Genomic DNA, 25,769 nt, shown 5'->3' on the forward strand with positions numbered 1-25,769 from the left:
AGGTGCCATTGGATTGTCCCAAGATTACTGCCAGCTGCCACACACACAGAAGAAACTATCCAGGGACAAAACAGGACCAGTTTCCAGGATTGTATGAGGGAAGCCACCTCCTCCTGGCTCCCCTCATACTCTCCCAGGCCAGACCAGAGGAAAACCTGACATTCAAGTTAATGGGGCAGGGAGGAACTCCCAGCTCAGTCATTCATTTCTCCCCACAGCAAATGCAAGTTGGGCCCTACAACAAAGCACAGTGAGGCAGCCCATTTCAGGTGGCAGAATTTCAGAGTGTGAATGGAAGGAGGCACACTGCCAACTATTTAATTAAGTATTCTAGTTTTGTCACCACAGGGGTAGGATGAGGACACATTTGGATCTTCAGCCTTAGGCTTCAAAATACTTTGGATCATTTCTGGGTAATAAGAGTGTGAGACAGTCAAATTCTGAAAATGCAGAGAAGCAGCTGGAAAACAATGAAATATGCACATCTTTACAACACACAACTAGCCAAACATCACTCAGAAATGAGTTTGGCAGAGAGCTGAACTAGACACGAGTTTCAAATTTGTGTCTGACCATATGGACATTTCATAGATGCATCATCTGACTGTGTTCTGGCTGCTACCTTATATGCATTCTGAGACTGTGGCACTGAAAACAGATGTCAGGAAATGATAGAATGCACCTTTTATCTACTTTGTTTTTTTTAAAGACTGTGAGAACCAGTGAGACAGGGAACCATCTTATTTGTTTGTTTTATGAAAACCACTTCAAGAACGTTTGTTGAAAAGTGGCATATAAAAATATGTGTAGAAGTAGAAGATAGACTCTGTTAGTGAAAAGAAGACAAACACTGGGATGGAGGATTCAGCACACACCAACTGCTGCCGTCTGGCCATTCTCAGCAGCCATCATGAGAGGGGTCCTTCCCAGTTGGTCAGTCATGTCTACCTCAGCCTGGTGGTGCAGAAGCAGCTGTAAACCATGGATGTTGTCTGCAAAGGCAGCAGCGTGAAGGGGGGTCCTGCAACAGAAGGGGAAAACTCACCAACAAACAAGAATGGCATGCTACCATCAAAGTTGGCTCGGTTTCTGCAAATATGGTGGCTGCCAGCTAAGACTTTTCCAGAACACTCTTTGTAAATCAAGAGTGCAATTCTTACTCATTTGCAAGGGACCTTGCCATCCTTCCCTGAAGAGGTTTTTCTACAGCAGAGATGCTGCATTTTCCCAACACTGTCACCAGGAAAAGGCTATTTCACCCTCAACACCAATGGGAGTGCTGCAGGATGCAGTTATGCAAACCTCATGGGCATTTACTGGACAGTCCCTGTGACACTAGTAGGGACTGACAATGCAACTCCTCCCTCCTTACGCTTTTCTGTGAACATTGCTAAGACATTGCATAGCTTCCTTACAAACTGGCTTTAGAGCTGGCTATGGGGTTGAGACAGCCTTGGTCGGCCTGATACCTTTACCGGGGAATCGACAGAAGGAGTGTGACTCTGCTGGTTCTTCTGGATCTCTCGGTGGCGTTCAATACCATCGACCATGGTATCCTTCTGGATCGCCTGGGGGAGTTGGGGATAGGGGGCACTGCTTTGCAGTGGTTCCGTTCCTATCTCTCGGGTAGATTCCAGATGGTGGAGCTTGGTGACAATTGCTCCTCAAAACAGGAGCTGTTATATGGAGTCCCTCAGGGCTCCATTCTGTCACCAATGCTTTTTAACATCTACATGAAACCGCTGGGTGAGGTCATCAGGAGGTTTGGTGCTGGGTGTTATCAGTATGCTGATGACACCCAAATCTACTTCTCCTTCTCATCCCCAGGAAATGGCACTCATTCTCTAAATGCCTGCCTGAAGGCAGTAATGGGCTGGATGAGGGATAACAAATTGAAGCTGAATCCAAGCAAGACGGAGGTGCTCATTGTGGGGGCTCAGAATCTGAGGGGCGAGTTATATCTTCCTGTGCTGGATGGGGTTACACTCCCCCAGAAGGAGCAGGTGCACAGCTTGGGAGTACTCCTGGACCCAGGCCTCACCCTGGTATCTCAGGTGGAGGCCATGGCCAGGAGTGCTTTCTATCAGCTTCGGCTGATTCGACAGCTGCGCCCATTCCTCGAAGAGGATGACCTCAGAACAGTGGTGCATCAGCTGGTAACCTCCCGGCTTGACTATTGCAATGCGCTCTACGTGGGGCTTCCTTTGTACGTAGTCTGGAAACTTCAGTTAGTTCAGAATGCGGCAGCCAGGTTGGTCTCTGGGGCAACCCGGAGAGACCATATGATGCCTGTTTTGAAACAGCTACACTGGCTGCCGATATGTTTCCGGGCAAAATACAAAGTGCTGGTTATTACCTTTAAAGCCCTGAATGGCTTGGGTCCGAGATATCTTAGAGAGCGCCTTCTTTTACATGATCCCCACCGCACGTTAAGGTCATCTGGGGAGGTCCGTCTCCAGTTACCACCGGTTCGTCTGGTGGCGACTCAGAGGCGGGCCTTCTCTGCGGCTGCTCCTGAACTGTGGAATGCACTCCCGGCAGAAATTCGTAATCTTAATTCTTTGCTGTCCTTCAAGAGAGCCCTTAAAACCTATCTGCTTGGCCTGGCCTTTCAGGGTTTTTAATTTAGTTTTAACTGTTTTAATCTTAACCTGGTTTTCAGGGTTTTAATTGTTTTGATCGTTTAATTGTTTTTTAAGATGCTTATAAATTATAACAACTATTTTAATAAATATATTAATATTTTATATTAATTATTATATTTTATTATTTTATTATTTATTATTTTATTATTTATTTTTTATTTTATTATTATATTATATTATATTATATTATATATTATATCATAAATATTAATTAAATATATTAAAGTTAATAAATAACAACTATTTTAATTGTTTTTAATGATTTCTGTTTTTTAATTGTAAACCGCCCTGAGCCAGCTTGGAAGGGCGGTATAAAAATCAAATAAATAAATAAATAAATAAATGCTCTCCCACTGTCTAGTTTCCCAGCTAGTCATGATGCAGTCACTCTGTGCCTCCTTCTCCATGTGTGTCTCAGAAGCACAAGATGGGACACTATTGAACTCCAGGTTTCCCCATACCAGTGTCACTGGCTGTTGCTTACAGTTCAAATACAACAGCGTGATATTAAGAAGCTGATAGCAAACCCAGATCCTTCCACACCATACTAGCATTCTAGTAACAAAGCTCCACATTCGGTATCATTTGATTCCAGAAACATGGAGAAGCAGACTCCCAAATTTCACCCCACTGTTTGATGGAACTGAAAGGAGGAGGACAACATAGCTAGGATGTCCCCAAACAGCAATCAACAGGATTGCACACTCACTCACCTTCCTTTGGCATCTCTGCTATTAACAATCTTGGCACCCAATGCTTCCACAAGCATTTCAGCAGTGCCATCCTGGTTGTTAATTCTGCAGAAGGAAGAAAATGTGAGAAGCAAATGAGTTAACATTACTAGGCTTTATTTTCTCCTGCAGTGTGTCAAAAGGGAGAACTCAGAATGTACCCATCACATACATAGTTACATATGTATGAGGAGAGCCATATATGGCTCAGAGGCAGAACACATGCTTTTTATACAGAAGATCCTGGGTTCAATCCCTGGCATTTCAAGCTTAAAAGACTGCAGGAAGCAAGGCCAGCAAAGATCACTGCTTGAGATTTGGGGACTCACTGATAATCAGAATAGACTGGGTGAGATATACCAAGTCAAATCATTAATCTGAGCACTTCAATCTGAATGTGTCTGTGCACGTATTCTCCCCCCCCTCTCTCTCTCTCACACACACACACACACACACACACACACACACACACACACACACACACCACTTGTTGTGGGCACTTTTTTTTTTTTGTTGAGGGTAGGCTAGAGTTTTATTCCTCCTTACCACACCTTCCTCCGAGGAGGATCCGTGTGGGGGTAAATGTACAGTATTCCAGGTACAGTGTCCAAATCCACAGTCTCCTCCCTTTTCTTTCTCCCCCCCCCCCAAATTCAATTTTTATTGATTTTAACAATAGTAATATTGTCATTCATTACAAATACACAAAGGTGGACTTCCCGCACACATCTCTTCATGAATCATCAACTATAAAGTTTACCCTTGCTATAATAATAATTCAAAGCATAAATTTAAACCTTTACAAACACAGTTAATCTACCCAACCTGCAGTTTTTTATTAAATTTCAAACCCTGCTATAAAGTCCATAGTAGGAAAGTAGTTCTTTAGATACAACAAGAATGGTTTCCAACCTTCTTTAAAACATTCCAAATTTTGGTCTCTTATTAGTGTTGTAAGTTTTGCCATCTCCGCATATTCCAAGATTTTTATCAGCCAGTCAGTTGTGGGCACTTTTAACAGTGTTTTAATGTGGTTAAATTTTATTTCTGAGCTTCTAAAGTAGGGATGGTTATACATCTAAAGATAACAGATCTTTAATAGATAGTTCAAAACTTTGACAAAGGTCTCATCGATGTGTCTACCACTACCAAGGTATTCAGATCTCAACTCTAAGGACTAATATAAGGGCTGGGAACCAGGACTGTAGAGCAATCAATTATGCAGTCCTGCTGACCAGTTCTTGTGTAGCTCTTGGTCTTTGGAGAAAACCTAAATTGCTATAACTGAGGGCCAAACTAAATATCATATGGGAGTTTTATAATTGGAACTTCCCATGATTTCTCCAAATACAGTTACAGGGATCCCCAAATTAGAGGTGTGTATGTACTAATCTGTCCAATATACCTGAAGGACCACCTTCTTCCCCATGAATATACCCATCTTAAAAGAACCTGCAGGGTGGATCTTTTGCATTTCTAGCTTGCTTGAAGGCATGCCTCAAAGTAACACAAGAAAGGTCTTTTTTGTAGTTGCCGCCACACTTTGAAAATCCCACTGCCTGTTTTTAGGCACCAGTTAAAGCCTTTTTCTTTAGCTTGGCTTTTGAATGAGATTTTAATTCCAATTGCCTCTCTGATTTCTCTTTTGTCTCTGGTTTTTAATTGTTTCTGGCATAAATTAGTTTTTAGATTGCTCTATTTTATGTTGTGCTTTTAAAATTTATTGTAAGCTGCCCTGAGTCAAGTATGAGAAAGGCAGTGCAGATATTATATTTAAAAATATGTTTTCCCCATTGTAGGTATTAACAGGTTCATGAGCAACCCATAAGTCAGACAACAGGAACAGGGGCAAAGGATTTCCTTCTCCCTTTGATGGAGGTGGGAAGAGGGAGATAGGGTGTTCCAAACATGAAACTCCCATGCAAATAACTAGTTTGGCTCAAACTTATCTTGTTGGTAGTGAGGCAAAAGATCCATAGTTGAGATGCACCCTCTAGTGGCCTCTGTAAATATTGTATCCACAAAATAAATAATGGGCAGCATGCAAACTAACTCTGAAGTAGATACCCTTTACGCAAGGTTGGAGTGGCGATTTTCACCAACCCCCCCACCTCCACTCTGCTGTCTTGAATGCCCCCTGGAAGTACATCACAAAGGGACTCCTAGAAATATGTTTTTTTTTGGGGGGGGGGGATAAAATGGCCCCTTTCTCCATTTATGTCAGAAAAACAGATTGCTTACCTGTAATCTGGAGGTGATCCGTTGTCAGTCCTGAGAAATGGGTTACAGTGGCTGCGCAGGGACCTTCCGGATGGATTAAATAGCTCCTCTTTGGTGCCCCTCCCTGTCTTGCATGTGCTCAGTGCCTTCCTTTACGCGGCAGTTGGACGCCATTTTGATTCAGTTTCTTGCAGAGCACCTGGTGTTCAGACGATCCTTGAAGTATCCAATCAACTGTCCATACAAGTAAGTTATCTGCCAGTTTTACAATGCTGCAGAGGGGAGGTACGGGTGGGTCTCATGATTGACAATGGATCACTTCCAGATCATAAGTTACAGGTAAACAACCTGTTTATCTGGAAGTGATCTGTTATCATCATGAGAAATGAGTGACTAAACAGCTCCCCCACCCCCCATGGTGAAGAGTGCAGCCATTCCCACCCACTACTTTGAATTCTGTTGAATTCTGTTACCACCTAAGGTAAGAGAGACAGATCAGTATGCATAACCACCTTGTTGAGGGGAAACTGCTTATATGGTACATCCACCCTTAAAGCAGCCATTTCACTAACACGATGGGCAGTAGTTATGGCGATGAGAAAAGTGGGTTTTAGCGTCAAATAACACAAGCTCACCTCATGAAGCGGCTCAAAGGGAGGTTCCATTAGTGAAGCCAGCACTAGAGATAGACTCCACTGCTCAGCCAGGTGGCATATAGGAGGGTATAGGTTATTGATGCCACGCAGGAACTTTTTGCTTCGAAGATGAGAGAAGGCAGTCCTGCCTTGCCAGCCTCCATGCTTAGCTGAAACAGCAGCAAGGTGCACCCATTAGGATATGTTCGCCGGACCAGATTCTTTGAGACTGGTAAGGTACAGTAGGACCTGATCCATTGAAGCTCTGAATGGGTCAAATCCATGGTGCTTAGCTTAAGTGGTAAAATGCTTCCATTTACTAGCGTAACATTTCCACATAAAAGGCCTACGGCAGTTTAACAGGATTCTCTTTAATAGCTGACCTTCCACATCGCCAGCCACAGCATCTGAAGGGCCGGATGTACTATTCGACCTCCATCTGGAGATCTGAGTCAAGAGGTAGATGGCAATAATTGTTCCCCATCAGTCTGAGTGGCGATGCAAAGCACTGCTGGTGTGGCCATCATGGCATCACTAAAATAGCTTTCGCATCATCTTGTATCAGCTCGCCTACAACTATGTTGACCAGGGCAGTGGAGAAAACATATATAGCAGACCCAGTTGTACTGCAAAGCATCCCCCTGAGACGCCCACTCTGGAATAGAATTGCAGAAATGTCTTGTTCTCTTCTGTTGCAAACATATCCACCGGGAACTACGCCATATGGCGGTCAGACGGTCCAGGCACGCTTGCTTGAGCTCCCATTCATGAAGCTGTTGATACTCTAATATCCTGCTCGAGTCATCAGCTAAAACGTTCTCCACACCCTTGATGTGGATGGCCACCAGGAACACATTTTGGGAAATACACCAATTCCAAATTTGTGTGCTTAGCGCACACAGAGACCTCGAAATTGTGACTCCCTAACGATTGACATAGGCAATCGCCGTAGTATTGTCCATTTGAAGTCGTACTGTGGAGTCCTTTATTAGGGATGCAAAAGAGTTTAAAGCCAGAAACACCGCCATCAGTTCCAGGAAGCTGATATGCATTTTCCGCTGTTGTGCCATCCACAAGCTCCTAGTCTGATGGCTCCTGCTATGTGCCCCCCAACCCGACAAGGAGGCGTCTGTTGTAACCCACCTTGTTGGAGCCGGAGGTTCGAAAAACATGCCTTGAAGTAGATTCTCCCGCACTTTCCACCATCGCAAGGACTTCAGTACAGGAAGGGGAATTTCTAGCAGCATCTGCTGTCAACATTTGGGCGGAAAGACTGCAAAAACCAAAGCTATAGTTGCCACATATGTAGGCAAATATGGAGGACGATCGCTTTGCAAGAGGCCATAAGGCTGAGCAACCGCTGAACCTGTTCAGCCCACTGTAGCGGTTGATTTTCAAATGCCTCCACCAGAGAACAAATGTGAAGATATCATTCTTCCAGTAGGTATGCTCACTTCGACAGCGTGTCCAACACTTCTCCAATGTAGTCTATCAGTTTTGTTGGTTGCAGTTTCAACCTGGCCCAATTGACCTGGACTCCTAAGTCCTTCAACATTCATGAGACATACTGGATCTAGGACTCTAATCTGACCTGTCCAGGTGCACCAGGAGCCAGACATCCAAAAAAGGGGACACAACGATACTCTGTGTGCTCAAGTAAGCTACAATTGCTGCCATACATTTGGTAAACACCCTCGGTGCCGTAGACAAGCAGAAGGGCAGGACCCTGTACTGGAATACTGTGCTTCCTACAGTGAACCCCAAGTACTCCCAGTTGTTGTGTTGAATTTGGATATGAAAATATGCATCTGAGATCTAACGTAGCAAGCCACTCCTCTTTGGCGAGGAGTGGAAGAATTCCTTGCAGTGTTGTCACACAGAACTTGCAGGCATCAATGAATTGATTGAGGCCTCAGAGATCCATAATCACTCTGATCCCGCCATCCTGCTTCGGGATGAGGAAATAATGTGAGTATCCCTTCAGCCAGTCCGTCTACCCACACTGGCACTATCGCTCCCTTCTCTAATAAAGTTCATATTTCTTCCCACGAGGCAGGAGTCTTCATGCCCTCAAAATCTGGCAAAGTTTTGAACTCGATTGCGTAACCAGCATTGATAATTCCTAAGACCCACTGGTCTGATGTTGTCTGGTGCCATGCCGAAGCATGACTGGCTAGTCTGATGGCACAGGGTGGCAAAGGAGGTGGTATTACAGGCATGCCACTGATAGCCAGTACTTTGGTGTTCAGAACTCCAGCAGGCGATGATGTTATGTGCGGTAGACGAGCTTGGGAATCAAAGGGACTGCTTGGAGGAGTCTTTTCTAGCACGGGGCCCTTGGTTTTTGTTTTTCTGAGCAAAGCCCTTTTTGTGGTACAGCTTGTACCATTTCTTAAAATCTTTATACTGTAAAACAGAATGTTGTCAACTGAAGTTCCGGTAGCAGGAAGAGCCTTGAGTAGTCGATGCAGTAGACATAAACTTTGACTTCTTTAAAGTCTCCATCGTAGAGTCTGTTGTCTCACTAAAGAGACCTTTGCCATCCAAAAGCAGATTTTCAATGCGATCTCTCATGTCTTTCTGCAGGGTCAAAGAATGCAACCAGACATGGCACCTGAGAGAGACTGCAGTAGTCACTGTCCTAGATTCAGTTTCTGCCAAGTGTTTGAATGTACTCAGCTGCTGTCTGGTAAATTCAGCTGATTTGTTAAGCATTTCCTCACATTTAGACATAAAAGTCCTCTGGTTTCAGCGAAGAGAGCTCCTTCTGTAATGGGTCCCACAGGTAATAATTGTAACGGGCCATGCAGGCCGCATAATTCGCAATGCAAATAGACAGGCTTGCAGTTGAGTAAATGCGGCATCCAAAAACGTCCAACTTTCTACCCCCTTTATTGGAAGGGGTCGAATGATGGTGGCCAGATTTAGGTGAGGCTGCACAGTCTATTACTAATAAGTTCGGAATAGGATGTTTTTAAAAGGTAAGCTAAGCATTCTCCTCCTCTTGGATGCAGTACAAACTCTCTAGTTGCTTGGAAGTCAGAGTAGAAGTTTGCAAGACTTCCTACACTGTCTTAGCCGCTTTAGTTATAACTGGTAAGATGGGCAAGGTGACAGGCTGCATTTATTGTATTGTGGCCATCATCTTGTAAACGGGGTCCTCAAGGTCTGGAGTAGGACATTTTATCTCTAGACCTAGAAACTCAGCCATTTGCTGTGTCATCTTAGTGTACGATTTCAATTCTCCAGTAGGTGAGGTGAACAGTTTTGGGGGTATAGAACGTGGATCTGAAGAATGCTCCAGAACTCCCCTTTCACCATCAGTGTCAGACTCTGACGAATCAGAGGAATCGCAAGAGTCATCAGACCGTATAGGAACCACTTCCAGAACCAATACTGGGGTACCCACCAGGCATGCAGGATGTGGACTATCTCCAGCAGGAGGTTGCATTATTAGATAGTGAAGCAAGGATGGTGCCGCAGGTGCAACAAGCCCATCAACTGGAAAGGGTGTAGTCTTAACACCCTGACTGACCCCCACAGTCGCCACAGGCGTAGAACGAGGCAGGGGGGAAGCAGGCTGAGGAGGCAGCACACGTTGCTGTACAGAAACAGGTTGCTGTCATGCAATATGGCCTTGTAGCATACGCTGCAAAATCCAGTTGTGTTGCAGGAGACATTGTGTGTCTAAAACTACATGTGTGTAATGGGTCCTTTTGTGACACAAAAGGTTGTGAAAGGACAAACGTAGAAGATGGCCTCCACAGTGTCGCAGTGGTGGCAGGCAGCAAAGTGGCCATCAGTGTAGCAGGTCGCATCGGTTGGAAACAGGAGAGACCTGTTCTGGTCGTAGAACTTGCAAATGATGACATGGATGGAGTTTTAGGAGTTGAGTCTCCTTCTGCATCCACATCAACATCCAAGCTGCTGCTCGGGAACCCCTGAAATGTGGAGGCAGAAGGAGTGCTGGTGGCAGAGTCTAACATACTCATTAGTGTCTTTGCAGTGCTCTGATCTAAGAAGGTATCGTCAGTATTGTCAAACAACAGCAGAGGAGACCTCACTGGCATCCACGCTGGAGGGAACGTCAGAGGTTTATAGAAATGAGGAGGCACCGTTGCCAATGCTGAACTTGGAACATTCCTTTGAGTTGATCCATGTTTGACATCAGCCATTGATACCAATGAAATCAGGGTAAGCATTGATGTCGACGGACACATTAGTGGGCCAGTGGAGAGTTGAGAAGTCTTCGACACTGAAAGTTTCAGTAATGAAGAAACCATTGATGTAGATGAATCTCGACATTGAATTGACATGGGCGAGGGAGTCCTCAATCTTGATGGACGTGGAGTCTTTGATTTATGTTTCTTTGGAGGTAGAGTGTTGGAAGAGGCTCAATGCCGTTTATGTTTCTTATGTCCAGCATCAGAGCTTCTCAGCTTTTTGAAGACGATCTCCTCCGGGTCACTCGGCAGCATTTTAGACTGTGCACACACCGCAGTTTTCCCTCTAAGGCGTGCACACATGCCTGCACTCACAGGTTTTTGAATGTCCGCTTGGTTAATTTTAGATCCCACTCAGGAAGAATCAAGAAGGCCCCATTCTGAATGCATCTGTGCACATACTGCCTTGATACTCCTGCCCAGAACAAAACTCATTCCGCACAAAGATGAAAAAAATGAGAGAACACTGACACACAGACCCTGACTCCACAATGAAACTGTTGATGTTGACTTCGGTACCAAACACATAAAGGTCTATCAATGTCAACTCTGGTTTTGTGTCAGTGGACACAATGCGTCACCATACAAAGCCGCTCTGAGGTGCAACAATTGATTTTTCAGTTTGTTTCAAAAATGATTTGCAAATCCTACAAGTGGCAGGAACATGCTGTTCACCCAAACACAACAGGCACAGGTCATGTTCATCAGTAGAAGGCAATTTCACTCTATACTGAGAGCAACATTTGAAAGTAGTCTTCTTTCTCTCCGCTCCCTCAATTCTCTAACGGCAAAGGCTCAGAATTCCAAACAACCAAGTCTGAGATCCAGAAACCAAAGAATAGTAAACTCACAATTCATAGGTCAAAAAACACAGTCAAATCCAATCGAATAAAGCTTTCTTTTCCAATCACTGAAGAGCAACAACCTGAAGGTCTTGACACATCAGCAAATGAAATGGAACTGAATCAAAATGGCGCCCGACTGCCAAGTAAAGGAAGGCACTAAGCATGTGCACGGCAGGGAGGGGCACTAGACAGGAGCTATTTAATCCATCTGGAAGGTCCCTGTGCAGGCGCAGTGGCCCATTTCTCATTATGACTACCAATCGCTTCCAGATCTTAAAAGCCCCTGCTGGATCATGCTCAAGCCTATTGTCTGGCTTTTGGGAGGAGGAATTCTTCAAAGTGCCCTTTCTGCTCTCTCGCAGTGAATTATAGGCATGGGCGTTGCCTCAGAGTTGGGGAAGGGAGGACGTTTATTCATTCCCTATCTTCCCCTATCAGTGGGAATCAAAAGCCTGAGCCCCTCTCCAGGAGACTGTCAGGCTCACAAACCCCGTCATGACTGATCTGCTCATCCTCGGCTGCCTTAAATAAATCCCTGCATCTCAGACACTGCTCCCCTCTTTCGGCTGGCTCCGACTTCCTTGGCCAGGCACGTGTCTTGGACACCCAATCCCTGGCCTCCACAGGGGGCTCATTCCCCAACTCCACCACCTGCCTTATCATTCCTCCAGCTACTTGCAGCCGTGGAGCTGCTTTCCTGGCTAGTCCCTCTCCACAAATCTGCTGCCTCTTGGGTGATGCCTGACCATCCCCCGGCAGCTGTGACATGTCTCTCTGAATCCTCTCTGGATTCTGAGAGGTAATTGCCAGGGCTGTCCTAGCATCTGGAGCCCTCGGCTTCTCTCGGCACTCTACCAGCTGGCCGGGCACACCTCCCTGTCTCAGGGAGGAGGGGAGGAAACCCCAACATCCATTTAGTCCAGCTTCCTGTTTCCCACAGTGGCCAACTAGATGCCTATGGGAAGACCACAAGCAGGAGAGGCATAGCCCCTCTCTAGCCATTGCTCCCCTGCAACCAGTATTCACAGGCATCCCCCCTCTGAACCTACAGATAGCATATAGCCATCAAAAACCAGTAGTCACTGATAAATTAATGCAAGACAAGTCTATTCCTCTTTTAAAGCCATCTAAGCTAGTGACCATCACCACATCCTGTGGCAACAAATTCCATCAATTAATGATGAACTCTATAAAGACTGAAATACTTCCTTGGGTTTATCCTAAATCTGCTGCCAATCAGTTTAACTGGATAACTCCTGGTTGTGAGAAAAGGGAGAAAAATGTCTCTCTATCTTGCTGCGTGACTCTGGGCCAGGCACTTCTCTCTCAGCCTAATCTACTTCACAGGGTTGTTGTGAGGAGAAACTTAAGTATGTAGTACACCTCTCTGGGCTCCTTGGAGGAAGAGTGGGATATAAAATGTTGTTAATAATAATAATAATAATAATAATAATAATAATAATAATAATATCCACTTTCTCCACATCATACATAGTCTTAAAAGCCTGAGTCATGATCCTCCTTAGTTGTTCCCCTGGCCGACTTAATAAGTCCCAAACACTGTAACCTTTCTTTGTAAAGAAGATGCTCCAGCCCCCTGATCATCTTGGTTGCTTTCTACGGTCTTTTCAGCTCTACAGTATCCTCTTTGAGATGTGGTGATCAGAACTGGACGCAGTATTCCAAATGTGGCCGCACCATTGATTTGTATAAGGGAATTATAATATTAGCAGTTTTTTATTTTCAATCCTTCTATAAATAATCCCTAGAATGGAATTTGACTTTTTCACAGATGCTGTGCATCAGATTGACATTGAGAGGAACATACTTTTCCAAGTTGAATGTTCACCAGGATGCTGCTCATACCATTATAGAAGATTATTTCAATAACTATGATACAACATTTAGAGTATGTACAATTTAAATGTTTCAAGCCTGTAACTGTGATAGTTCCTAGCCAAGGAACCCCGGGAACCATAGTTATACACTAGGGATCTCCAACAAAAAATTAAGTGCATCTCAAAAGACTACAATTCCCAGGATTCTGGGGGGGGAAAGCCAAGCAAACAGCAGAGCTAGATATTACCATGTTGTTAGTACTAAAGAAGCCATGTGCTGCACGGTAACAAAATGATTAAGAGGCTTTATACACTAGAAATGATTCAATGCAATGATATATCTTTTGATATATTGCTCCAAGAAGATAGAGCCATTGGGATGGTTTCTGTAAAAAGAATGCATCCCAGCCTCACACTGCAAAAACAAAAATCCATGTTTTATTTTTGCTTCAACTCCATCTACCAGTTTACACACATAGACACACAAACAGTCCAAGGAACAACTGAGACTTACACTGCACAGTGCAATGGAGTAAAGGGGTTTCCTTCTAGGTATGCAAATGGATTGTGTTCAAGTAACAATTCAAGACAATCTTCATGCCCTGGCAAAAGGAGAAAAGCCAACGGAAAATTATCAGATACACTTTCACCTCTATTGAGCATAACCAAGATATGCCTTTATCCATCTGGTCATTTCTCAGCTCCTTGGGATATTCTCTGAGGGTACTAAGACAGGCATAAACTGGAGAACTGGTAGCCATGAATTTTAACAACTTGCCAAGCAGTAACAGACTGGCATTTGCTTTCAGGAGAGAAGACAGACTTCAGAGCAGATATGCCAAAGACTCTGTTGTCTACTTGGAATACATTACACTATTTTGTAAAATTTGAGGCTGATGCTCTAATGATACACTTGTGCAAAGTAGCACTAGTGCAAGAAGATGGAGCCGCGCTGCAAAATCACCAGCCTGTTTGCTACTGCGCTCTTGTACAGAAGCTCCCTGCAAAACACATGAGGCGTGCCACAGATTGCACGTTTGCACCAGCAACATTAACCTCGATGGAAACTCAACTTAGCACAGCTAGCTGGAGCAACAGCCTTGGAGTAGTGCAATGCTGTTGCACCGGCACAGCATTAGGCAGGATGTCAGCCTGTGCAATTAAGTATGTCTGCAGAATTTTACCTGTCCCATAATTTGGAATTTTTAGACGAGTCTAGGATGGTTGAAAGGCAGAAGGAAGTATAAGAGCCAACAGAGCCATGGAGAAGCAAACACACCCTTGCAGGATGCCTAGGGCTGTGATGTGCTCTTTGATAACTGAAAGCTGCACCTGGGTCCGGAGTCCTCACTACCCCCACTTTGATTTAGCCTTTGTTTAGCATGTGTACCTGGAAATTTCCTTCCATGCCCTGTTTTCAGACTCTCTTCCCTGTTGCTAAGCCAATACTAATATGCTACAGCTGAGAAAGCCAAGGCAATCCCAAGATTTGACAGTTTCTGTTCCTGTCTTCTACCCACTTTTCAAAAGCTATCTCCCCTACACCAAGAAATTTCAAGGCTGTGTTCTGGGAAAGCCCTAGGGCTCAGGTTACTGGGGTATTTTCATGGGACTGTCACCAGTGGTGGCAGCAAAGCTCCTCTGAAAGACGGCTTGCCCACCATGACTACATTTTCCTACACTGTACAGCAGGAACTTCTTGGTTTTGTTCTAGGCTATGCTCTTTAGTTTAGTCTAGCTAATGCCCAACAGTGTAGACCCCTGGACCCTCTGCTAGGATTCTGTGGCAGACAAGTCAACGTGGAAAGGATTCTCTGAGGAGAGACTTTGAAAACCACTATCCTGCACAGTCAGTCTTGCACCAGTCCCACAATATAACCACCTGGGATACTATAGCGGGGCTACCCACTATGCTCAGTGTCCTGTCAGTGGCTTTACTGAACAGACATCTTCTTGGAGTGACTCTATCATGGCTGTTGGAATCCTTACCACTGTAAGAAGCCCAGTGCATTGGTGAGTAGCCACTATAGTCCACCACAGAGTCCAGAGGGTCAGTAGAGAGCGCTGCCTGCAGCAAGGTCCTCAGGATTTCAGAATGTCCACACACCGAGGCAAAATGGATCGGGGTCCGGCCCTTGAAATCCCGACACAATACAAAGGCATCATGGTCCAGCAGTGCTGCAAGGCAGTCTTCACAGCCAGTCACAGCCTAGAGCCAACAAACAGCAAATGATGAGAGAATGAGCCAAACCCCAGAACAACCACTCTGCTAAGCTAAGGCATCTTGGCCAGTACCAGTATGGGGATAATAATACTTACCCTACAGGGTTATAAGGATAAGAAAACAACAACACGTGGAGAACTTTAAACACTCAAAAGAGCTATATAAGTATTTTTTATTATTGTATTCTAAAAGAGTAAGGCATTACGAGAAAGCCTTTTGGAATTATCTGAACAGTATGACGGGTCAAAAGTCCAGAAGATATAACGACTGATCTACTGACTGTTCCGATTGGCTGAAGGTTCAGAATGCTCAATCAAGCAGTATCAAATTTAGCAGGGTGGCTTAAGGAACACTTCGGAGAATTCTCATAACCAGGACATGTAGCACTCTCTGCAGGGCTATGCTAGTAGCCTTTGAACACAGAAGAAGCTCCTTCACTCACCCCCCGATGCAGTGCAGTCCTGCCTCTCCTGTCTGCTGCATCCACCGTGGATCCCTTCTCAAGTAAGAGGTGGACACAATCTACATGGCCGTTCATGATCGCCAACATCAAAGGGGTTCTGGGAGGAAAGCAAGGACATCTCAGGCATAGCAAAACTAATAAGTATTTATTTATTTTATTTAACACATTTTAAACTACCCCACATGCAAGTTCCTGGGTGGTTCACAATATTCACATGGTTAAAATGGCTCATCCTAATTTTAAAAAGCTTCACATCTTCCAGTGTTTTCTTGACAGAAAGGACGGTAGAGAGAGAGAGAGACCATCTTGATGGCTAAAGTAACAAGAGGGATCAAAAGCAAAATTGCCTTGTATTCTAAACAAGGTTCTTGAAAGATATTAGAAGTTTAGTGAACAGAAGAGTGCCGGCTGCCCTTTATCCCGGAATGCTACCTTTTAATTAATTATTTAATAATAGTAATTCAGGCTGTAGAATTCTTCTTTCTGAGAATCTCAGCTTTCATTTTAAAGAAAGAACAAGTTCCTAGCCTTTATGGTTCTGAAAATACAAGCTTGAAAATTTTCAAGCTTATGGGCAGTACTTGCTCAATTCTCAAAAGCCAGAGGTATTTGAACAAGGTTTCCAATGATCAGGGATGGAAGTGGGAGAGTAAGAGGGAGCTCTTACTAGATACTCTTAGAATAAATGGAAGAACACATTATGTAAGAGTGAGAGATTATATAAATTTGCTTTCTTTGCATAATCAACTCAGCTTGCGTAGTGATCAGCCACCCCTCCCTCTAAAGAGTTAACCGGAAGTGAACTCTGTCCTGACAGACAGGCTGGTGAACTCCAGGGCTCAGCCAATCAGCACACCAGGTGGGTGGTACCTAGAGAGCTGTGGGGAGGAAGAAGGCAGTTCTTCGTTAAAGACGAGAAGGACATTTGACCAGGAAGGATGGCTACAGGAAAATGACTCTGCATGCTCGGTACAGGTAAAAATTTGACTGGGAAGGTTGGAGCGAGAGGAGAGAAAGGGTTTGGGGGGGAGTTGCAAGAAGAGATAACAAGATGGATAAGTAAGGTAAAATTGAGAGGATTAAAGATTAGGGAGAATATTAGCAGAAAAAAGATGACAGAGATCGAGGAGAAGAGAATGTCTGCCTGGAGCGATGCAAGACTGTAAGAACTGGGTGGGGTCATCCCCTTCAGGCTCTAGAGGCTTCTGTTTTTCAGCTAATTAACACAGTTCTGCCTTGGAGCACGTGAGGGGGATAACCCATTGAGATGTCCTTGACTACAGCAACCGAGAAGAGAAGGACATGTGGCCAGGAAGGATGGTTGCAGGAAAATGACTCCACACATCCTTGAAAGACAGGGGGGAAAGAAGCTTGAATTCTTGGTGAGTTCAAGAAAAAGGAAGGGCTTTGGCATCGGGAAGTTTAGTCTAGCGAAAAGTTTTAGTCAGACTTTGTGTTAGAAGTTATAGTGTGTGTGTGTGTGTGTGTGTGTGTGTGTGTGTGTGTGTGTGTGTGTGTGCGCGTGCGCGTGTTTGTTTGCTTTGCATATTCCTGAGACTGTTCTATTATAGTTTACCTACAACACAACTGAAATAAGAAACACTAGCCTATGCTCCATACACCTAGGGCGTAGCAAAAGACTCGGTACACATTTGAGTGTGCTTTCGCATTTTCCTACATACCTGTTCTTTGCAACTGGGTAACCAAGATTGTTTAAAGTGTGCCGCACCAACATCATTTGGGGTGCTTTTGAAATATTACTGTAACCTACTGAGTATTTTTATCTGTAGCAAAAAGCTAGAAAACCTCAGACGGAAGCAGTCTGTGGTACTTGAATAAAGCTGTTTTTATTTTTGTTCTTTTCTTTTACAAGTCTCTCAGAGTTTATTCTTATTTCAGGAAGGGGGGGGCAAAGAGTGGTTTACTCTGGTGCAAGCAAGTCCTCAGGAGCTCAGCAGCTATCAGTTTTCTCACCATGTCTAAGCTTGCATGTTGAAGATTTTTGTACTTGTCTAGTGGCAAAATAAAGAGAGTTTCCCCTGGGAATTCCACCCCAAGCCCAGTGAGGTTCAAGCTTTGTAAGAGGGGTGGTGGCGGCAGCCATTTTTGAACCTATCAAAAATACAGTAGAGTTTTAAGAGAAGCCTAGTCATGAAGCTTAGCAGGGATGATTTAGCATTTCTTTCCCTCACGTGAGCTCACTCTGAGACAGGGATGTGCAGACTGGCAGTCAGGGGTCAAACCGAACAACCACCAACCCCGGTTCTGTCGGACCGGAGCCGGACCACCGGGTCCAGTTGGTCCATGAATTTTTTGATTTTAAAAAATTGAAGTTGATTATAAGTACCTTTAGCCCCTTTGTGGGGCTTGCTGAGGCTGCAGGGTGTGTGTGTCTGTGCGGGTTCCCTCTCCCCCCGCCGGCCTTCTTCATCACTGCTGCGGCCCGCTGCGGCCAGGTAACTGATCATTTTCTGCCCTTTCGGGCCTCCGTATGAGAGCGCGGCCACCATTTGGCGGCCGCCACACATGTGGCAATGCTCTCTGCAAGGTGGCCGCCAAAATGGCGGCTGCACGCTCGTACGGAGGCCCGAAAGGGCCGAAAATGATCAGTTTCCCAGCCGCACTGGTGATGAGGAAGGAAGAGGAGAGAGGGAACCCGCTCAGAAAACCCACCCCCCACAGCCTCAGCAAGCCCCCCGAAGCGGCTAAAGGTACTTATCATCAACTGTAATTTTCCAAAAAAAAAAAAAAAAAAAAATTTGCGGACCGGTCTGGGACCAGGGGGTTTGATTGGAGGCCGGACCAAACTGGCCCAGTTCCATTCGAGGCCGGTCCGGCCTCGAACTGAACCAGGCCAGACGGTTCCATGCACACCCCTACTTTATTTCACTACAGCTTGTAATACTGAGTTTTTTTGATGCAGATTTTTCTCTTTTTAATGCAATGGAGATTCTCAAGAAGTAGAATTCTATAATCAGTACCCCATTTGCTGGTTTCTGGCCTCCCATGGAATCACAGCTCTATCTCTCAATGTCACACAATTCGGGATCATTGAAAAACAAAGCAATAATCTGCCCTGTTTGCCATAAACAGCAGAAGGACCTCTGGCCCAACAAACAGAAGGGCTAGCGTATAACCCAGTGGAAACTCACTGTCCATGGACGTCCATGACATCTGTGATGTCGACTCTCTCCCCACTGTCAATGAGAAGATGCAAGGAATCCGTGTTCCCATAAGCAGCTGAAACAAATGTAAAAGAAGAGGAAGAACTAAACAATAATGCACAGGAATTCCTTTCTCCCAATGGCTTCTCAGACTGCCAATCGCACAAGCAAAACACCCCAAAAGTGCCCTGCTCTTACCTGCAGCATGTAGGGGTGTCCACTTCTTCTTTTTCTCCTTCACAAGAGCAGAAGCACCATGGCTGGTGAGTACCTCCACACACTCCGTGGAGCCCCTCTCCGTGGCAAGATACAAAGCCGTCCGCCCTTTGTGGTCCCGTACATCCAGGTTCACCAGGGTTTCGGCAAGTGTCTTCAGGGCTTCACAGTGACCGTTATAGGCCTAGAACAAGCACAAAAAGTTTAGTTTTGTGGGGCTTGCCTTTTTTCCTCCAAGACTAAAATGAATCAAGGATGATGAAACATGCTGGGGGTTGTCAGATTTTAGGCTCTCTCCCCTTACTCTACCCAGCACAATGCTGGCACTCGAAATCACTGTAATTATACAGATAACTCTCTCTTTACAGTAAAGACAGAACACACAATATTTTTGACAGATATACTTACAGCTAAGTGCAAAGGGCTGACTGGAATGGTGCTTTCCACATCGTCCAGGCAGTTAAAAGACATCTCCAGGAGCTACAATTAAAAAGGAACAATGTCCATTCTCAGCCACACAAATGCTTCAGCTCTTCTGGCTCCTAGATCTGCCAGCAACAATGCCAGTAGACTACACTACATAGATTCCCTGCGGTGGTAAAACATTAAAGATTGCTGGAGTTAGAGTGCTGGACTAGGACCGGGGAGACCCGAGTTCAAATCCCCATTCAGCTATGATACTAGCTGGGTGACTCTGGGCCAGTCACTTCTCTCTCTCTCTCAGCCTAACCTACTTCACAGGGTTGTTGTGAGGAGAAACTCAAGTATGTAGTACACCGCTCTGGGCTTCTTGGAGGAAGAGTGGGATAGAAAATGTAATAATAATAAAATGTAATAATAATAAATTCCAAATCACAAATGAATGGTGGCAATACCAAACAGAAAACTCTTTTATGTATTTTGACTCTAAAAATACAATGCAGCTTTTCTGACAACCAAGATATTATTTCCATTTAAAATGTTCTTCTTGACCACCAGGACAGTTCCCAAGTATATTGTACACTGGAAATGTATTACTTTGTCTTCTTCAGATGCTAAAACTGTCTCCATGGTACATGCAGACTAATATCTGTGGTGGGGGCATGGGGAGGAAATTTCATCTATATCTATCTAGGGTATTTTCAACATACCGGATTCATCTCAGTGTACAAAATCTACCTCACTTTTATAAATGGTTTTTGTTTCAGTGTTGACATCCATGTACAAGAATACTCCTATAAATTAAGAATATTCCCAAGCACTGTAATTCAGCCAGCCAATCAGAGTCTCCCTCCCTCCCTCCCTCTCTCTCCCTCACACACACACACACACACACACACACACGTGCAATATTCCTGAGCTATCTTTATGTATGTGCATGTGTATTTGTGTAAGATTTAGTTAAATATTTAATTAAAATACAGCTGTTGTATTTCTGTATTCTATTTTAATTTTTTATTTTATAGAGATCATTAACCGCTTTGGTTTAGATTGTTATGAAAAGTGAGATACTTAAAAAACAACAACACTTATTTCCTTCCTCATCAAGAAATGTGAGGTGGCTCAAATGTAATACTTTAAAACTTATGGGGAAGCTAAGCATGTCAAAGTCATGCAAATTTCATTCACCTTAGCAAAACTCAAAAACAAAATTTTATACATACATTCCCCCAACTCTCGCTAAGACCCCAATGGTCCTAGATGTATGCACAGTTCTCTATTAGCCAGACATTAAGGATCCATTCTGTGCTGTAACCTAAATAAGGTTACTTCTAAGCTGAATTTAAAAAGCAACCAGCCTGTGTTCTTGGAACTTGCTGTCTGACTCCTCAGATTTTACTTATCAACCGAACTGCTTTTCCTATCTTGATGTATATGCACAGTAGTTCTCAATTACATACAAGAAGCCCAGTGCACAATAGAACTGTACTTGCCGGCAGAGGGCATTTTACTAGGCTGTCCAAGGAGATAGGAATATAGGTGGGGCCTAAAGTATGAAGATCCTTCCAAACAACCATGGACAAATTCATTGCTTAGTATCACCACCAAAACCAAGAGCCAATTCCTCAAACCTCAGTTTCAGTCTTACCAACTCAAGGTTTTGTCTGTTGCCATAGGCAGCTGCGTAATGGACAGCAGTGTATCCTTGCTTGTCCCGGAGAGATGGGTCAGCACCATTATCCAATAAGAACTCTAAACAACTGAAAACACACACACAATTATATTAGGCCGTGCAATGAATTGGATGCATATTTTCCAAGGGGCCTAAAGGTTTCTGTGTAAACAAAGGCACTGCTATAGCTGGCAATGAAAACCATCATTACACTGCCAGCAATGCATCACACAAAGCAAATTTCTCAGTGAATTCAGGGAGCTTCTGCCTGCCCTGCATCCCACCAAATACACAAACACATGGCTTGACAGAATAAGGACAACCGTCTTCTGAAATAAAACCACAATAAAACAAAGGGGGAAGAGAGACTCCCCTGCACTACCAGTATTCTCCTGGTGCGAGGATGACACATTTGCCAAGAATGCTTTTACTTCCCCCCCACCGCCCCCTCCCCACACAGAGCACTTTACATAAATCCATTTAAACACCATTTTGGTAAGGGGAAGGGGAAAAAATATCTTAGAAAAATACCTTTTAAAAAGACCTTTAAAAACCAATAGCCCATGATCAGAGTATCTAGAAGCACATTTTTTAAAATAAAAGATACGTGGGTGCTTTTTGAAAGTGAGGCAAGAGTAACAAAGACTATCTGGAGAGACCATGTTCCACACCGATCTGGCAGGAGCCCAATCTCTTTATTTAGCAGGGGGAGAGCGACTGGCCCTATCCATCCCCAGCACAGCATCCCTCCAGTGGCTGTTGCTGATATCTATCTTATGTTTCTTTTTTAGATTGTGAGCCTTTTAGGGACAGGGAACTATTTTAGCCATTTATTTATATCTATGTAAACCACTTCGGGAACTTTTGCTGAAAAGTGGGATATAAATATTTGTCATATATTTAAAATGCAGTAGCAAAGGAAGAAGGAGGCTGCCCTCCTCCCCATGATCAGAGTATCAATTTGGGGTACTAAAACCAAGCAGAAGTGTATTAAACACAATCTGCCACTCTAGCTGAGAAAAGGACTATAGGGAAAGGAACTGAGCTCTAAAACTGGATCCCCAAAAGACAGTTGAAGATGGGTTACTCACAACATCGCCTCCTTCAGTCGTGACTCCTTCAGTGGCTCCTCGTCAGTGTCATGGCTGTTTCCTGATTGAGTCTCAGCTCTGCAAGAGCAAAAATCTAGATCAGTTCTGCAGAGTTACAGTATAAGAGATGCTACGGACAGACTGAAGACTCTTCAGAAACTTCAACCCAGAATGCAGGGGTGAGAGTTTTACCTTGTCCAAGACCCTTAGAATATATCACACCAGTTCTTTTTCAGCTGCACCAGTTACCAATTTGTTGCCAGGCATGATTCAAGGTGCCTGGTTTTAGCCTTTAAAGCCCTAAACAGTCTGGGACCAAAGTACTTGAAGGCCCTTCTCCTGCAAGAATCTGCCCATCCTCCTGAGCATATCTCAAGAAGCCCTGTTGAGTGTGCCTCCTCCCCGCAAGGTGTGTTGGGTGGCCACATAACCCTCTCTCAATTATTTCCCCCACCCTATAGAATTTCCTGCCCTAAGAGAGAAAGCCCTGATATTCTAAATATATGAACCTCTTAAATAACAACACGAACACCAAATTTTTTTCTACTCACAGTGTTTCCAGCAAAGAATTTACTAATGAATTAGTTCCCTATCCCAAAATCTGGGTACTAGAAAGCAACAAAAAGTCAAGCCTATTGCAGTTCTTTCTGGCTAGAAAATGACATCTGATTGTTACCATGCTGGGCAAATACCCCTTTTACACACCTCCTGTAAGTGTCCGAAGCAGCAGCATAATGTAAGGGGGTGCAGCCTTTACAGTCAGCTTCGTTAATACTGGCTCCGGCAGTGACTAGTGTCACCGTACACTGATAGCTGCCATTAGCGGCTGCATAGTGCAAAGGAGTCCTGGATGGAGAAGAGAAGAAAGAAGTGGGTAGAAGCAATACTTGCTTACTGAGCTGCTGGGAGGAGAAAATATGACAGCACACCAAATTAGGAGCAGCTCAAGTCAATGTAACAACCCAACGAAGTGAAATTAGTGCCTCTCCAGTATTGTCTACACTGACTGGTAGTGGCTCTCCAGTGTTTCAGGCTCAGGAGTCTTTCCCAGCCCTACCTGGAGATGCTGCCAGGATTGAACCTAGAACCTTCTGCACACAAAGCAGAGGCTCTATTACTGAGCTATGGCCCCACCCCCTCTCTTACAGCAGACAGTGTAAGTCACTCATCCAAATACAGTAAAACAAGGCAACCCCTGCTTAACAGAGAGGAGCATTCATGCTTGCTACCACAAGGCTGGCTCTCCACACCAAATGGCATCCACTGTCACTCCAAACCATTTTAGATAGGAAACTGAAGCAGAAATTATGAGCTCGTGGCTGAAGTGAGACTTGAACCCAGATTCCATCATAGCAGTCAGCATACCAGTGGCTCTGGCTACTGACTGTATTGCACCACAGAACAGCAAGAACAGCTATGCTCTCTCTCCTCCTTTTACCTTCTAAAAGAGCAGTACTCCGTTTTGGTGAAGCAAAAACGTAAGCGCAAATGAGCATCTGAAATTCATTAGCAACTGAATTAGCAACAAGTCACACTTCTAAAAGCAGTGTTATGCCTGTGTGGAAACAGCACAAGGCCTGCAATGTTCGACAATTCAATACCGTTTGCACCCAGCCTTTCCTTGTCCATAGACAAGGTAGCCATGTTCTGAATTTACCTTCCAAATTTATCTCTCCTCCTCAAGTCAGCTCCGCTGCTCAACAGCAAGTTAAGACATTCAACGTTCCTGCAGAGAAACCAAAGGGAACGGACACCACACTTAAACAATGTGACCACACACTGAAGAAACAAGCATAGAGAATATCTGGTCTGTTTGGATGCACTATGACGTTTCGGGCTTTATTTCATATTCAAAACCATAGCACTGGACAGCAGGACTGACAAGGCCCCTCCTATTACACCTGCACTCGCATGTATTAAGTCAACTGAGAATCGTGTGTTTGGACTCTTTGCGAGCTTAACAATTTTGGCTTTGTGGGCACAAATTCACACTAACTGCAGCTGGTAGATCTCCTTGTGTCTGGGGGGAAAGTGCTGACTTGAGAGTGCATTTTCCAAGGATACCATACTATTGTGGTATAAAGGTAAAGTATGTGGTATAGTGGTGGTATGTTGGGGTATAGCAGGCACCCGGCCACCAAAGGGGACCAGTCTTTAGTGCCGGGCCTGGGACTGAGGTCTGGGGGGAGGCTATATTGGGGTAGGGCTGGAGGTCTGGGCTAGAGCTTGCTGGTCTTCATTTTTATTGGGTTGTGCTAGGCCTCCTTGCAGGTATGTGTTTGGGCTCTCTCTCGAGAGGGATGGTCCGGCGGGATGCATCCAGCAGCTCTGGGGCAGCTATTACTGTAGTGGTGGGAAATAGAAGAATTGGTGCTGGCAGAGCAGCTGGCCGCTACAGGGGAAGGGAAATCAGTGATTTAGTAACTGTTTCCACTTCCAGCTGCCCTGTCAGCTCTCCGGCCTCGGAGAGCAGTTCCAACTACCCACAGAGCCTAGCCCTGCTCCTTTGCAATGCCAGGTCTGTCCAAAATAAGACCGAAATCATCCATGACTTGATCGTGGATGAGGGAACTGACCTGGCATGTATAACTGAGACCTGGTTGGGGGAGGCAAGTGGTCCAGTTTGGTCCCAGCTTCTCCCATGAGGCTACTCTGTTGTGGAAAAGGTTAGGGAAAGTGGGCAGCAGGGTGAAGTGGCTGTGGTCCATAAGAATACCATCTCCCTTACCAGGGCCCCTGTGAGACAGTTGGCTTATACTGAGTGTGCATTTTTGAGGCTGGAAACTAGGGATAGATTGGCGATTCTGTTGGTGTGCCATCCACCCTGCTGCCCAAGTGACTTCCTAACTGAGCAGATGGAGCTGGTTGCGAAGTTGGTGTTGGGTGACTTCAATATCCACTTTGGGGCTGGCTTGTCTGGTGCAGCTCAGGAGTTCATTGCAGTCATGACAACTATGGGCCTATCCCAATTAGTATCTGGACCAACTCATGTTGCTGGCCACACACTCAATTTGGTGTTTTGTTCGGATCAGGGAGATGTTCTTTGGGGTGGGGGGATCCGGCAGTTTCCCCACTCTTACGGATGGACCACTACCTAGTTGAGGTTGGTTTCACAGCCACAACTCACCTCTGCAGGGATGGTGGACCTATTAGGATGGCCCGCCTGAAAAAGCTGCTGGATCCTGTAGGATTCCAAAAAGCCTTAGAGGGTTTTAATGTTGGTGCTGCCAGTTGATGCCCTGGTGGGAACCTGGAATAGGGAACTCACCAGGGCGGTAGACACGATTGCTCCTAAGTGCCCCTTCCAACCTGCTTCAAAAATGGCCCATTGGTATACAGAGGAGTTACGGGGTCTGAAACAGCAGGGTAGGCAACTGGAATG

General features: G+C 44.8%; 1 protein-coding gene across 5 annotated transcripts in view; it reads right to left on the reverse strand.

Annotated features, from left to right (window-relative positions):
* ANKRD52 (ankyrin repeat domain 52) overlaps nt 1-25,769 on the reverse strand; it is a 128,766-nt gene that overhangs the window by 21,693 nt on the left and 81,304 nt on the right. For 4 of the 5 annotated variants that reach the window (XM_053293580.1, XM_053293576.1, XM_053293578.1 and 1 more), the window contains exons 13-24: nt 24,045-24,113; nt 23,093-23,233; nt 22,388-22,465; nt 21,273-21,384; nt 19,613-19,684; nt 19,187-19,388; nt 18,977-19,064; nt 15,804-15,921; nt 15,127-15,346; nt 13,652-13,739; nt 3,359-3,442; nt 876-1,021 (exon numbers count right to left, since the gene is read on the reverse strand). In XM_053293580.1, the coding sequence (XP_053149555.1) occupies nt 876-1,021; nt 3,359-3,442; nt 13,652-13,739; nt 15,127-15,346; nt 15,804-15,921; nt 18,977-19,064; nt 19,187-19,388; nt 19,613-19,684; nt 21,273-21,384; nt 22,388-22,465; nt 23,093-23,233; nt 24,045-24,113 (1,418 nt within the window). The remainder of the gene's footprint in view (nt 1-875; nt 1,022-3,358; nt 3,443-13,651; nt 13,740-15,126; nt 15,347-15,803; nt 15,922-18,976; nt 19,065-19,186; nt 19,389-19,612; nt 19,685-21,272; nt 21,385-22,387; nt 22,466-23,092; nt 23,234-24,044; nt 24,114-25,769) is intronic. The other variant, XM_053293577.1, reaches the window with a different exon arrangement.

The sequence above is a fragment of the Hemicordylus capensis genome, chromosome 2 (genome assembly GCF_027244095.1).
Source record: "Hemicordylus capensis ecotype Gifberg chromosome 2, rHemCap1.1.pri, whole genome shotgun sequence".
In the NCBI taxonomy this organism is placed as follows: Eukaryota; Metazoa; Chordata; class Lepidosauria; order Squamata; family Cordylidae; genus Hemicordylus; species Hemicordylus capensis.